General features: G+C 41.3%; 1 protein-coding gene across 3 annotated transcripts in view; it reads left to right on the top strand.

Annotated features, from left to right (window-relative positions):
* Window positions 1-6574, top strand: part of LOC109899863 (3-hydroxy-3-methylglutaryl-CoA lyase, cytoplasmic-like) — a 29629-nt gene extending 23055 nt beyond the window's left edge. For all 3 annotated transcript variants that reach the window (XM_020495468.2, XM_020495469.2, XM_020495467.2), the window contains 2 exons: window positions 4980-5105; window positions 5376-6574. In XM_020495468.2, coding sequence (XP_020351057.1) covers window positions 4980-5105; window positions 5376-5510 — 261 coding nt within the window. In that variant the 3' untranslated portion in view covers window positions 5511-6574. The remainder of the gene's footprint in view (window positions 1-4979; window positions 5106-5375) is intronic.
* The last annotated feature ends 8262 nt before the right edge of the window (window positions 6575-14836 follow it).

Below are 14836 nucleotides of genomic sequence, written 5' to 3'. Positions count from 1 at the left end.
ATTAAAAACTGTAATATCTTACGTTTCACTGAGTAGTGGCTGAACTACGACATAAAGAACATACAGCTGTCGGGTTGTACACTCTATCGGCAGGACAGAACAGCAGCCCCGTAAGACACAGGGCGGGGGCCTATGCATTTATTTAAGCAACAGCTGGTGCACGATATCTAAGGAAGTTTCAAGGTTTTGCTCGCCTGATGTAGAGTTTCTCATGATAAGCTATAGACCACACTATCTACCGTTTTCATCTGTATTTTTCGTAGCTGTCTACATACCACCACAGACCGATGCTGGCACTAAAACCGCACTCAAGAAGCTGTATACAGCCATAAGCAAACAGGAAAACGTTCGTTCAGAGGCTATGCCCTCCTAGTGGCCGGGGACTTCAATTTACCTCATTTCTATCAGTGTGTTTAATGGGCAACCAGAGGGAAAAAATTATAGACAACCTTTACTCCACACACAGAGACGCGTACAAAGCTCTCCCTCGCCCTCCATTTGGAAAATCTGACTATAATTCTATCCTCCTGATTCCTGCTTACAGGAAAAAATTAAAGCAGGAAGCATTAGTGACTCTGTCTATAAAAAAGTGGTCAGATGAAGCAGATGCTAAACTACAGGACTGTTCTGCTATCACAGACTGGAATATGTTCCGGGATTCTTCCGAATGCATTGAGGTGTATACCACACCAGTCACTGGCTTTATCAATAAGTGCATCGAGGACGTCGTCCCCACAGTGACTGTAAATACATACCCCAACCAGAAGCCATGGATTACAGGCAACATTCGCACTGAGCTAAAGGGTAGAGCTGCCGCTTTCAAGGAGTGGGACTCTAACCCGAAAGCTTATAAGAAATCCTGCTATGCCCTCCGATGAACCATCAAACAGGAAAAGCGTCAATACAGGACTAAGATCGAATCGTACCGCACCGGCTCCGATGCGCGTCTGATGTGGCAGGGCCTGCAAACTATTAAAGACTACAAAGGGAAGCACAGCCGAGAGCCCACTCCAATTTACATACTGCACCAACAGATCCACAGATGACGCAATCTCTATTGCACTCCACACTGCCCTTTCACACCTGGACAAAAGGAACACCTATTTGAGAATGCTATTCATTCACTACAGCTCAGCGTTCAACACCATAGTGCCCTCAAAGCTCATCACTAAGCTAAGGACTCTGGGATTTAACACCTCCCTCTGCAATTGGATCCTGGACATCCTGATGGGACGCCCCCAGGTGGTAAGGGTAGGTAACAACACATCCGCCACGCTGATCCTCAACATGGGAACCCCTCAGGGCTATGTGCTCAGTCCCCTCCTGTACTTCTTGTTCATTCATGACTGCACGGCCAGGCACGACTCCAACACCATAAGTTTGCTGATGACAGTGGTAGGCCTGATCACCGACAACGATGAGACAGCCTATAGGGAGGAGGTCAGAGACCTGACAGTGTTGTGCAAGAACAACAACCTCTCCCTCAACGTGATCAAGACAAAGGAGATGCTTGTAGACTACAGAAAAAGGAGGACTGAGCATGCCCCCATTCTCATCAACGGGGCTGTAGTGGAGCAGGTTGAGAGCTTCAAGTTCCTTGGCGTCCACATCACCAACAAACTACATGGTCCAAGCACACCAAGACAATCATGTAGAGGGCACAACAAAACCTATTCCCCCTCAGGATACTGAAAAGATTTGGCACTGGTCCTCAGATCCTCAAAAGGTTCTACAGCTGCACCATCGAGAGCATCCTGACGGGTTGCATCACTGCCTGGTATGGCAACTGCTCAGCCTCTGACTGCAATGCACTACAGAGAGTAGTGCGTACGGCCCAGTACATCACCGGGGCCAAGCTTCCTGCCATCCAGGACCTCTATACCAGGTGGTGTCAAAATTGTCAACGACTCCAGCCACCCTAGTCATAGACTGTTCTCACTGTTACCGCAAGGCAAGCGGTACCGGAGTGCCAAGTCCAGGTCCAAGAGGCTCCTAAATAGCTTCTACGCCCAAGCCATAAGACTCCTGAACAACTAATCAAATGGCTACTCAGACTTTGCATTGCCCCCCCCCCCACCTTCTACGCTGTTGCTACTCTCTGTAATTATCTATGCATAGTCACTTTAATAACTCTACCTACATGTACATATTACCTCAATTACCTTGACACCGGTACCCCCTGTATATAGCCCCGCTTTTGTTATTTACTACTGTTATTCTTATCTCATACTTTTTTTTAGGTATTTTCTTAAAACTGCATTGTTGGTTAAGGGCTTGAAAGTAAGCTTTTCACTGTAAGGTCTACTACACCTGTTGTATTTGCACATGTGACAAATACAATTTGATTTGATTTGAAATGGGGAAAGGTGTTGTGCTATGAGGTGCTGCTTTATTCGTTTTTTGAAACCAGGTTTGCTGTTCACTTGCACTATATAAGATGGAAGGGAGTTCCATGCACTCATGGCTCTTTATAATACTGTGCGCTTCCTTGAATAGTTCTGAACCTGGAGACTGTCAAAAGACCCCTGGTGGCATGTCTGTTGGGGTAAGTGTGTGTGTCAGTGCTGTGTGTAAGTTGACTGTGCAAACAATTTTGAATTTCCAAAACATGAATGTTTCTTATAAAAACAGGAAGTGACGCAGTCAGTCTTTCTTCAACTCTTAACCAAGAGAGACTGGCATGCATCGTATTAATATTAGCCCTCTGATTACAATGAAAAGCAAGCTGTGCGGCTCTGCTGGAGATGGAGACGTGAATCCAACATATTAATGATTAACTTGAAAATTAAATGTGAAATCAACCAAGGTTTGAAACCTTAGGCCTATATGTATTGTCTATTTGTAGTTGAACCCTGGGTTGATGTCACGAAGTTGGCTCCCCTGCCTGTTCGGCGGTGCTCGGCGGTACTAGCCGCTACCGATACCTTTTTCATTTGTCTGTTGGTTTTGTCTTATTAGTTTCACCTGTGTGTATTTTGGTTTAATTAGCTTCCCTATATGTAATAGTTTGACCCGCCCTTGTTTTGTGCGGGATTGTTTTTTTGTTACTGTTGGTTGTGGTTTCATGTTTCATGACTGTTTGGTCCTGTGTTTGGGCTGGTCTGTTTTATGCGCCTTGTATGTCGGTGTGACCGTTTTTTGCCGGAGAATAAATTAAGATTTACAGAACCCTGCTCTCTGCAGAACCCTGCTGGGTGCGCCTGATTCCAACCCACCACTCCTAGTAGGCTGTGACAGTTGAACTGAAACAATAGCTGTTGATTTATTTTCAAATTCTATATAGGCCTAAATAGTATCATTGATTATATATGATTATATGATTATATAAATTATTTTTACATTTCATTTGCACTGTTAAACCTACCGTTTGGAATGACTTCGATAGCAACAGTGAATATATTTAGTTATTGAGAGATCTCTCAATAACCATTCTCACGATAGCACATTGGTAGTAGTCGTTGACAAATATCAAAGCTAACTTGGGCTGTGTTAAATCTTTGGATGGGAGACAAAATTAATAGTTGTAGATATGTCAACTCTCCAGTAGGAAGTGCTGCCAAGCCTATTTTTTTCTGATAGTGGATGTAACTTTGGAGATCTGATGTTGTTTCAAAAGTACTAATTCAACATTTTATACAAGGTTTGTCTATGTTGAACATTGGTTACAATGATGACATAATCCCGTGGATGAAATTTCACCCTCAAAACATTTTTCAAATCCAATGTATTTTCCATGTAGATTGCATGTCACAATGCATTGATACATTATGCTGAATCAACATTGATTCAACTATTTTGTAGTCTACATAACTTGGAAATTAATAACTGTCTCTCTCAGAGGCCTACTGTCTCCTTTGCTTATCTCTGAGGGGACAACATGTCGCTATGCCTTTTTGTGCTCTTTATACGGATTCTTCTCCACAGGACCACATGAGGTGGATGTTTTGGGAATGTTTTACAACGATAAAGCTTTTTTTCCCCTGAAACACCGAAGTTCAACCATAAAACAGTAAGCCTATCCCTTGCTAAGCAAAATTTTCTGGCTGTTTGGTACTGTGGTCCAACAAAAGCGCAGACATGCAGGGGAACAACCCACAACGCATCATTAATTCTCATATGGAGGCCAGACACTTGGTAGCCAGGCTGTAAAAAGCATTTCCCCACAGAAAGTTGAACTCTCTATGACAATTACTTTTATTGTGGACATTGTGCATGAACAAAATTGAAGTCGGAGACGTTAAACAAAACAAGAAATACATTTTAGAAGTGATTATTTTTACATATGGGTGTGCTCTATTTATTCAGGACACGGAAAAGACTGAGACATTGTATTCAAGGACATCAGAGGGTGTCATTGAAATTGAGTTATAGCCTTGAATTTAAACAACCCCTTTTTCAAAGCTTAGTAACACACACCTTTGGAATTACCCATTTAGAAACGTACCATAGGGAGAAGGCTAATTATCCAGTGAATGGATTGTAACAAGAGTAGTGTAGTTACAATTGAGTAACACTTGATGTATATGAAGATCGCTGTGCCTAGTAACAAAAATGTATGTACACAAATGTATATTTTGTGAGGTATGCAGAAAAAAAGAGGTGGTGCAGAAAAACACAAGCCCCCATGAGGATCAGAAAACATGACAAAACAATTACGAACTTTGTGCATTTACAAAGTCTGCTATTACCAAAAACATGCCGCAAATGATGTGTCACTGCTTTAGTATGACAAAGAGGTTGAGTAAGCTGAACTGTGGGGGGACACTAGGCTGTTGCGCCCGCTCACCTCAAAGAAACGAAGACCACATTTCTCCTAACTGCATATAAAAAAAACACAACCCTGGAAGGGCACACTATACCAACAGATTACAATACAGGAGAACAGGGGACATTGTTCTGCATGGGATTTTACCTTCTGCGTGCCCTGTGCGTGTGGTTGCTGAATGTTTCTCCTGTGTATGTGTATGTGTCTACCTCAGATGGGGATTTGTACAGTGGACTCGTCTGTAGCAGGTTTGGGAGGGTGCCCATATGCCCAGGGGGCGTCTGGCAACGTGTCAACAGAAGATGTTCTCTATATGCTCCATGGGATGGGCATTAAAACCGTGAGTGTTGCTTCACATAACCTGAAAATAGCCTTGCAATCGGCTTTGCAATCCCTAGTGAACCTCCCCTCCCCCTTCATCTGAGAAAGCTTCATTCATAGGATAGATTTCTTGTTCAAATGTGTTGTACATAAAGTGGTTTCTGCATAACTTTCATGTGTTTGTGTAGGCCTGCTGTTTCCATTTCCACAACTGTTTCTATTGCAATTGCTCCCCCTGCTGGCAGGGTGCCATTCTTTCTTCTTTGATACCTTGTTTCTTTCATTCCAGGGAGTGGATCTGTCCAAAGTAATCGAGGCAGGTGACTTCATCTGCAAAGCCTTAAACCGCAAGACCAACTCCAAGGTAGCCCAAGCAAGAGGCGATAACTCTATGCATTGCCGCATGAAGAAGATAAATACTTGACATCTTGTCCTTTTGAACATTGTTCCTTTTCATGCTGCATATAGATAGCAAATTATACAATACAAAGTGCACTATACTTCATTTTTTTGACAAAAATGTGTATCCATTTAGCAGAGGCACTTTATTAAAGTGTTAATGGATAAGGCCTACTTAAATTCAAGAAATAACTGTAAACTTTTCAAACCAAATAACTTGTATCACTGTATAGTCTGTCTGATAGGAGGTAAAAGAGATGACTCCTCACTAAGTTGTGAAAGTTATTCATGATGTTTCTGTTTGGGGTCTCTTCCCATTCATTTCCAGCTCAATGTGGTTACAATTAGACAAGGGGACCTGAGAGGGTTAAGGGAGTCCTGCTGGGTTTAAAACCAGTGTGGGTCGATCATTATCTCCCTCAAAATGTATTTTCATTTCCTAAGTCGCTTGCTCTGTCAAGATGGAAGTATGTCCGCCTTCACATGTGAAATATGTATTTGTTTTCTCTCTCTTCATCCTTCTCACCAGTACATGACCCCATTCCATAAGTTGGATAAGGTCATTCATTAATTGTATTTTGTAGAGTTAAATGGACAGTAGTCGGCAGCTTTGTGTTGAACTATTGTATTTGCAATAGTCAGAAGGGACAAATGTATTTTAGCTGGTGAAGCATCTCATCAGCTACTTTTGGTAGAAGTAGGCCTGACAATATCTATAAGAACACTGAACAATATCAAATATTGGTAAATTAAATCCCGACATTAACTTTGTTGTATAACAAAGCATTTAACCTCCCTTCCACTAGACAGTCCTCCTTTTTAAACGCCTTACTCTTGCAGATAAGTTGAGCAAATGTCAGTATCCATGAGTAAAGTATTTTATTAATTTGCTTTTTAATAGTAATGAATGTACTGTAGTATTATGTATTGTGTGAGTATTATGTATTGAGTGACAAAGTGCTATAATAATAAGTAATATATTGAATGTATGTAGTGCCTTTATTCTATGGGTTCAAGAAGAGTGACATATATATTATAAATTAAATGAAGAGTTAATAGTTAATAGCTAATAAATAGTTAGAAAAGTAATTTTGTTTTTGCAAACCAAGGTAACTTGGTGAATCCAACATGCTTATTACTGTAGATTTCGGATCACACATGACCTTCTAAACTCTGTGTTTGCCTAAAGTGCTGCCTGCATATTGGCCCCTTCAGCCCAACCTTTCACCAACATGAAAGCATTGTTATTGTAATTTTGCGACAATATTGTATTACTTTAATGATTATTTTACTTGAGATAAGTACAAAAAAAAATACATTTAGTACCCTTTACATATGTTCCTGTAAGGGTATATCCTTGATCACAGGATAAAACATACAATCATCATTTAATACGCTTTACCAAAATATTTTATGAAAGTTAGAATACAATGTTTTATCCCCATTGCTTAAAATGAGCTTAAGGAGGCACATCATACATTTTGTAGACATCTGGATTAAGGTGTTGTGGTTCAATGAAAAGGGGGACATGACAAAGCAATGCATCTTATCAGACATGAGACAGGGCAAAGACAAGACCTTAAACATAAACATCTGCTACATACCAACATCAACCCTCATATATCAACCTAATTATGCAATTCTCCAACACAGTCTGTATACATGTAGCCAGCTAGCATATTGCAAATATAATTAACTAATGGTAATACATTACACGTATTGTATAATACAACAAATATCTTGTTATCTTTGCTCCCTTGGGAAAATGGGATGGTTATTCATTTATTCTACACTCTGCTACTTACAAGGTTTTTTATTTTCTTTGAAAGACGAAACATAACACTTTATTTCTCTTTGAAATAAGTAGCAATGCAAGCTACAAGGTACTTGTTACTTCACAAAATACCAGGTAAAAAACAGCTGAAACAGGGTTGTAAGGATTCTGAATTATTTTTCTTATAATTAGGTTGAATCAGCTCTACAGTATTGGAGTGACAATGGAGGCAGGGGAAAAAACATCACTTAATAGGGAAGAGTCACTATTTGACCATCATTGACCATCATTGACTTAACCAGTTGTATGTCACTTCCACACCACTTACGAGAGTGCTATCCGCTTTTTCCAGGAGTAATCGTGTAAACCATGCCGCTGTGTTATGACACTCACAGAAGCAAGCATGCTAGGCTTATGACCGTTCATTTGTTTTAATTGCACAAAATTATCTTAAAACTGAAGCATGTTTTGGCATTTTAGAATACTAAGTAAAAAAAAACATTAGATACCAAATCATTTAAATTAGACAAGTTTTGCATTATCGTAAAACGTATACCGTAAGCGCCACTGGTGTAGTGGTATCATGGAAGATTCCCATTCTTTCGACCCAGCTTCAATTCCCGGTCGGGGCACAGATTGTTTTGCTCCAGTGGTGCAGCGTTCTAAGGCACTGCATCTCAGTGCTAGAGGCGTCACTACAGACCCTGGTTCGATTTCAGTCAGCATAGCAACCGGCCATTAATGGGAGTCCCATAGGGCGGCGCACAATTGGCCCAGCATCGTCCAGGTTAGGGTTTGGTCAGGGTAGGCCGTCATAACAATGTGTTCTTCACTGACTTAGTTAAATAAAGGTTCAACAAAATAAAATAAAAATACCACTGCATACTGTACCATCATCATACACACAATATATACACAGATACAAGCATGTTTGAGTGTCAACAGGGTCAGAAAGTTACAACCCAATTCTTATCAGGGGGTTCCCTCTCTGCATTCGAAATATTCTGCACTGTATTCTATTATTTATATATTACACTACCGTCTGCGAAAAACAATAACGACTGCCAACAGGACTACTACAACAAGTAGTACATATGCAAAATTATAAACTGGATGGTTCGAGCCCCGAATGCTGATTGGCTGACAGCCGTGGTATATTAGACTGTATACCACGGATATGACAAAACATGTATTTTAACTGCTCTAATTACGTTGGTAATCAGTTTATAATAGCAATAAGGCACCTCGGGGGCTGTGGTATATGACCAATATAGCACGGCAAAGGTCTGTATCCAGGCACTCCGCGTTGCATTGTGCAACAGCCCTTAGCTGCGGTATATTGGCCATATAGAGTTGAAGTTGGAAGTTTACATACACTTAGGTTGGAGTCATTAAAACTCATTTTTCAACCACTCAACTAATTTCTTGTTTAACAAACTATAGTTTTGGGAAGTCGGTTAGGACATCTACTTTTTGCATGACACAAGTAATTTTTAAACAATTGTTTACAGACAGATTATTTCACTTATAATTCACTGCATAACAATTCCAGTGGATCAGAAGTTTACATACACTAAGTTGACTGTGTCTTTAAACAGCTTGGAAAATTCCAGAAAATGATGTTATGGCTTTAGAAGCTTCTGATAGGCTAATTGACATCATTTGAGTCAATTAGAGTTGTACCTGTGGATGTATTTCAAGGCCTACCTTCAAACGCAGTGCCTCTTTGCTTGACATCATGGGAAAAAGACCTCAGCAAAAGAATTGTAGACCTCCACAAGTCTGGTTCATCCTTGGGAGCAATTTCCAAACGCCTGAAGGCACCACATTCATCTGTGCAAACAATAGTATGCAAGTATAAATACCATGGGACCACACAGCTGTCATACCGCTCAGGATTGAGTGTAAACTTCTGACCCACTGGGAATGTGATGTAATAAATAAAAGTTTAAATAAGTAATTCGCTCTACCATTATTCTCATTTTTTTTCTGTGAATTTAAAAAGTAAATACTGTAGACATAATAAGTCACACAAAAAAAAACACCCAGGCAGGTACTACAATGTCTACATGGAAACATCAGAGAAATCACCTGCAGCCTTATAGAAATGTTTTATCATGATTGTCCAATACAGACCTGCAGAGCGCTTCCCCCAGGCAGTTGTCAAAGATTTCCAGACAGATCTTGGTCCTGGCCTCCTCCAAATGTTCTCCACATATGCCACTGTGCAGACCCCCCTTAATATGCATACCATCCTGATCCTCTGGGTCGCATTCATAGAGGACAACCATCTCTGCAATGTTATATGGCAGACCAGCTGAACACGCTTGCACAAAAGGAACCACGTGCCCTTTGCAGACCTCATTGTGGAGGCAGATTGTCATCTGTTGCAGACAGGATCCTCCACTGTCATGAATTGAAAAATAAGGGTTTGGAGTAAGTGCTACTGTTATAGTTATAATCGTCAAATGTTGTAACTTCAGCACTTGTGCTACTCTTCAGTAGGAAGCTTCAGACTGTCTAAATAGGTCAGCTATCACAGAAGTAGTCGTTTCTGCTATCAAGGAAAGCTTGTCCCTTATTCACCCATTTGAGGCTCAGTGAAAAGATGCAAAAAATATCTCAAATCACAGTCATACTTTAAATACTCACAAATTACCACCGTGGTTTTCACACCTGTCGTTCGCTGCATGGTAACACTATCCCTTCCCTTTCAGTTAGGACCTCCTCAAGTGGACAGCTCCGATCTTTGCAGCTGCGATTTCTCCTGTTGCGTGCCAATCGCTATTAAGTCAGTTGAAAGGCAGTCTGACTTGCAGGAGGGCTCTAGGATAAGTACTTATACCTCTGAGGTTATGGGTAATTACACAGATAAGTGAATTAGAGTTTGAGGTGCAGCTGTTTGGACCTAGGGTCAAATGTAAAATAGTAAATGTGAGTCTGAAACACTACAATTAGTATGATACGTTATGTTTCGTATAAGCTGAGCAAAAAAAGAAACTTCCTCTCACTGTCAAGTGCGTTTATTTTCAGCAATCTTAACATAACAAGATTAAAAAACTGAGATGTAAACTGAACAAGTTCCGCAGACATGTGACTAACAATTGGAATAATGTGTCACTGAACAAAGTAAGGGGTCAAAATCAAAAGTGACAGTCAGTATCTGGTGTGGCCACCAGCTGCATTAAGTACTGCTGTGCATCTCCTCCTCATGGACTGCACCATATTTGCCAGTTCTTGCTGGGATATGTTACCCCACTCTTCCACCAAGGCACCTGCAAGTTCCTGAACATTTCTGGGGGGAATGGCTCTAGCCCTCACCCTCCGATCCAACAGGTCCCAGACGTGCTCAATGGGATTGAGATCCGGGCTCTTCGCTGGCCATGGCAGAACACTGATGGCAGTATAGCAGTATGGCTGGTGGCATTGTCATGTTGGAGGGTCATGTCAGAATGAGCCTGCAGGAAGGGTACCACATGAGGGAGAAAGATGTCTTCCCTGTGATGCACAGCGTTGAGATTGCCTGCAATGACAACAAGCTCAGTCCGATGATGCTGTGACACACCACCCCAGACCATGATGGACCCTCCACCTCCAAAGTACAGGCCTCGGTGTAACGCTCATTCCATCGACGATGAACGCGAATCCGACCATCGCCTCTGGTGAGACAAAACCGCGACTCGTCAGTGAAGAACACTTTGTGCCAGTCCTGTCTGGTCCAGCGACGGTGGGTTTGTGCCCATAGGCAACGTTGTTGCCAGTGATGTCTGGTGATGACCTACCATACAACAGGCCTACAAGTCCTCAGTCCAGCCTCTCACAGCCTATTGCAGACAGTCTGAGCACTAATGGATTGTGCGTTCCTGGTGTAACTCGTGAAGTTGTTGTTGCCATCCTGTACCTGTCTCGCAGGTGTGATGTTTGGATGTACCAATCCTGTGCAGGTGTTGTGACACGTGGTCTGCCACTGCGAGGACGATCAGCTGTCCGTCCTGTCTCCCTGTAGCGCTGTCTTAGGCGTCTCACAGTACGGACATTGCAATTTATTGCCCTGGCCACATCAGCAGTCCTTATGCCTCCTTGCAGCATGCCTAAGGCACGTTCACACAGATGTTCAGAGACCCTGGGCATCTTTCTTTTGGTGTTTTTAGAGCCAGTAGAAAGGCCTCTTTAGTGTCCTAAGTTTTCATAACTGTGACATTAATTGCCTACCGTCAGTAAACGTTAGTGTCTTAACGACCTTTCCACAGGTGCATGTTCATTAATTGTTTATGGTTCATTGAACAAGCATGGGAAACAGTGTTGAAACCCTTTACAATGAAGATCTGTGAAGTTTTTTAGATTTTTATTAATTATCTTTGAAAGACAAGATCCTGAAAAGGGGACTTTTCTTTTTTTGCTGAGTTTAGTATGTACTGTACTAATTTGTGGATGTCCATCATTTATGATATATTACGAATTTTCAAAAAACATGGTATGTTACAAATTCCAATTTGCTGTGGCTAACGTTAGATAGGCTAGGGGTTATGGCTTAAAGTTAGGGTTAGGAGTTAGGTTAATGGGTTAAGGTTAGGGGAAGGGTTAGCTAATATGCTAGGTAGTGGCAAAGTAGCTAAAAACTAGTAAGTAGTTGCAAAGTTGCTAATTGGCTAAAATGCATCCACCCTACTTTCACTGTTGCCTTAAATAACCTTCGGTCTTATGTAACCATACCAAACGTAACATATCATACAAATTTGAGGGTCCTGGATTTAAATTGACTATGTTATGTCTAGTCTATGTCTAGTCTTGAGCAGGCTGAATAAAAGTTTCATGCCCTGTGTTATTAAGGTAAATCACTTGGTAACTTTTACTTGGAATATTCTGAGAGAAATGTAAGTTAATTCTAATTGAAGATGTTGAAAGTTGTCAAACTCGTGGTTACTGACATGACAAAATATGTTTAAGACAGGGTGAAATACAAACATCACTAATAAATGAGTAGTATAAGAAAACGCAGCATTGTATCCACTTTTCTCAACGTGAGCGGATAATGATGTAAGAGATGGGTATATTCAGTCTGTCAGGTATGCGTAAATGGTTTTAAGGGAGTCAGGTGCAGGAGAGCAGATATGGTGTAGCCAACGGAGCCTTTTATTTAGGCGAACCAAAAACACAGGGCAAAGTGAACACAAAATAACAATATGGGTTAACATAACCCAGCGCAACAGACTAACGTGCGCAATACATGAAACAGAATAAACAATACTACACAAAGATATGAGGGAAACAGAGGGTTAAATACACAACACATAATGAGGGAAATGAGAACCAGGTGTGTGGGAAAACAAGACAAGACAAATGGAAAATGAAAAATGGATCGGCGATGTCTAGAAGACGTCGACGTCGACCGCTGAGCACCACCCGAACAAGGAGAGGCATCGACTTCGGCAGAACTCGTGACACAGTCATTGAAACAATAGCCCAGACAACCTCGTTAGTCAATAATGGTAAAGTTAATGCTTCCCCGAAAAATGCTGCTTTGAATTCCACTCTAAGTTTCCCTGTGGAAAAAAGCACAAAGTTGAGTTTAAGCCTTATGGGGGGGGGGGGGTTAAGCAGAGTCGGCTGGTTGGGTGAGCTATAGGAGGACATACTCATTGTAATGGCTGGAATGGAATAAATGGAACGGAGTCAAACGTGCTTCTATATACTTGATCCATTCCAGCCATTACAATGAGCCCGTCCTCCTATAGCTCCTCCCACCAGCCTCCACTGGTTTTAAGACCAAGGATCATTAGGTATTTGATTTAGAATTTTACGACCGCTGTAGATACAAATTATTTGTTGAAACATTGAATTTGGCCTTACTGCTATTAGGGGACAGCAGGTAGCCTAGTGGTTAGAGCATTGGGCTAGTAACCGAAAGATGGCTGGATTGAATCCCTGAGCTGAAAAGGTACAACTCTGTCGTTCTGCCCTTGAACAAGGCAATTAACCCACTGTTCCCCAGTAGGCCGTCATTGTAAATAAGAATTTGTTCTTAATTAACTGACTTGCCTAGTTAAATACATTTTTTTAATGAAGCAACAGGAAGTATGTTTTGAAGTGTTTGTCCTATATCTGAGATAAATGAAAGCTCAGGATTTTGTATTTATTTTTAACGTGGAATGACCCATATACCTTTGACGTGGAAATGCCCTTTTCACTTCCATACATCTTTCGGCCCAGTACTGGGTTACCTTCAGACGAGTCTTGTGAGTCTTGTGGAAGTCGTAGAGCAAAACATTGTGAGAGTCAACGCTTTTGATTCGTTTTTGCAGGCCAAACCATTCTGGTGCTACAGACAGAAGTTGGGACATCTGCAGTACCAACTTAAGATGAGTCCCGTGAAGCTTGTGGGGGTCGTGGAGGAAAACCATTGTGCTCGTGAGAGTCTCAGCTTTCCATAGTGGGGTCATATTAGTTTCTATTAATTTCTCTCTATTTCAGTTTCGTGGTTGGTTCTATTTGGGTGTGGTGTACTGATTAGAATCATCTTCGCTGATCAGGATGTGCTGCATCTGTTGTCCTCGTTAGTCAGATGGGTTTTTCACCTCTGCTTGAATAACTGATATTTAAGAGTTGTTGCCCAATGCTTCAGGTGGAAAAATAGATGTTGGAAGAACTACACCACTGTTTAGTGCTTCAGGTCATTGAACAGAGCATATTACCTTTGTTTTCCTCTGTTTGTGTTTGCTCCACTATTGTTTTCACTCCCAATTTGTATTCTTTTAGTTTGTCTGATAACAGGCAAATCCAGAGGTTGCACATTATGGTGACCTTTTAAGACCCATCTGGAGTTGCCTGGTCAGCACTCCATGGATGCCTTTCAGAACCCATTTTAAAACCCCTGATGTTCAATTTGGGTTGTCAGTTTGTTAGTTCTCTTTTTCTGTTGAGCATGATTTTTGGTTTCTAATTGGGGAACCTAACAAGCCCAAACAATTCTGACTCTACAGACATTTGTGATAAGATCCATTTTCGGGATGTCTCCTGGTCTGCCTAATACCGCTGGTGCACTGCCATCTTCCACCACAGATGCAGAAGGCCAATATCGGCGGATGCGGAAGACACTTTAACAGAGCTGATGGAGAATTACTTAAAAAAAAAAAAAATTAAATGCACCTTTCTTTAGCCAGGTAGGCCAGTTGAGAACAAGTTCTCATTTACAACTCCGACCTGGCCAAGATAAAGAAAAGCAGTGCGACAAATACAACAACACAGAGTTACACATGGGATAAACAGACATACAGTCAATAGCAAAATAGAAAAATCTGTATACAGTGTGTGCAAATAAAGTAAGGAGGTAAGGCAATAAATAGGCCATAGTGCCGAAGAAATTGCAATTGAGCAATTATCACTGGAGTGATAGATGTGCAGATGAGGATGTGCAAGTAGAAATACTGGTGTGTAAAAAGAGCAGAAAAACAAAAACAAATATGGGGATGAGGTAGGTAGTTTGTTGGATGGGCTATTTACAGATTGGCTGTGTACAGCTGCAGCGATCGGTAAGCTTCTCTGACAGGTGATGCTTAAAGATAGTGAGGGAGATAAGT

Source organism: Oncorhynchus kisutch, linkage group LG11 (assembly GCF_002021735.2).
Source record: "Oncorhynchus kisutch isolate 150728-3 linkage group LG11, Okis_V2, whole genome shotgun sequence".
In the NCBI taxonomy this organism is placed as follows: Eukaryota; Metazoa; Chordata; class Actinopteri; order Salmoniformes; family Salmonidae; genus Oncorhynchus; species Oncorhynchus kisutch.
Note: the sequence above shows the minus strand (reverse complement) of the source record. Positions and strands in the feature narration are given on the sequence as shown.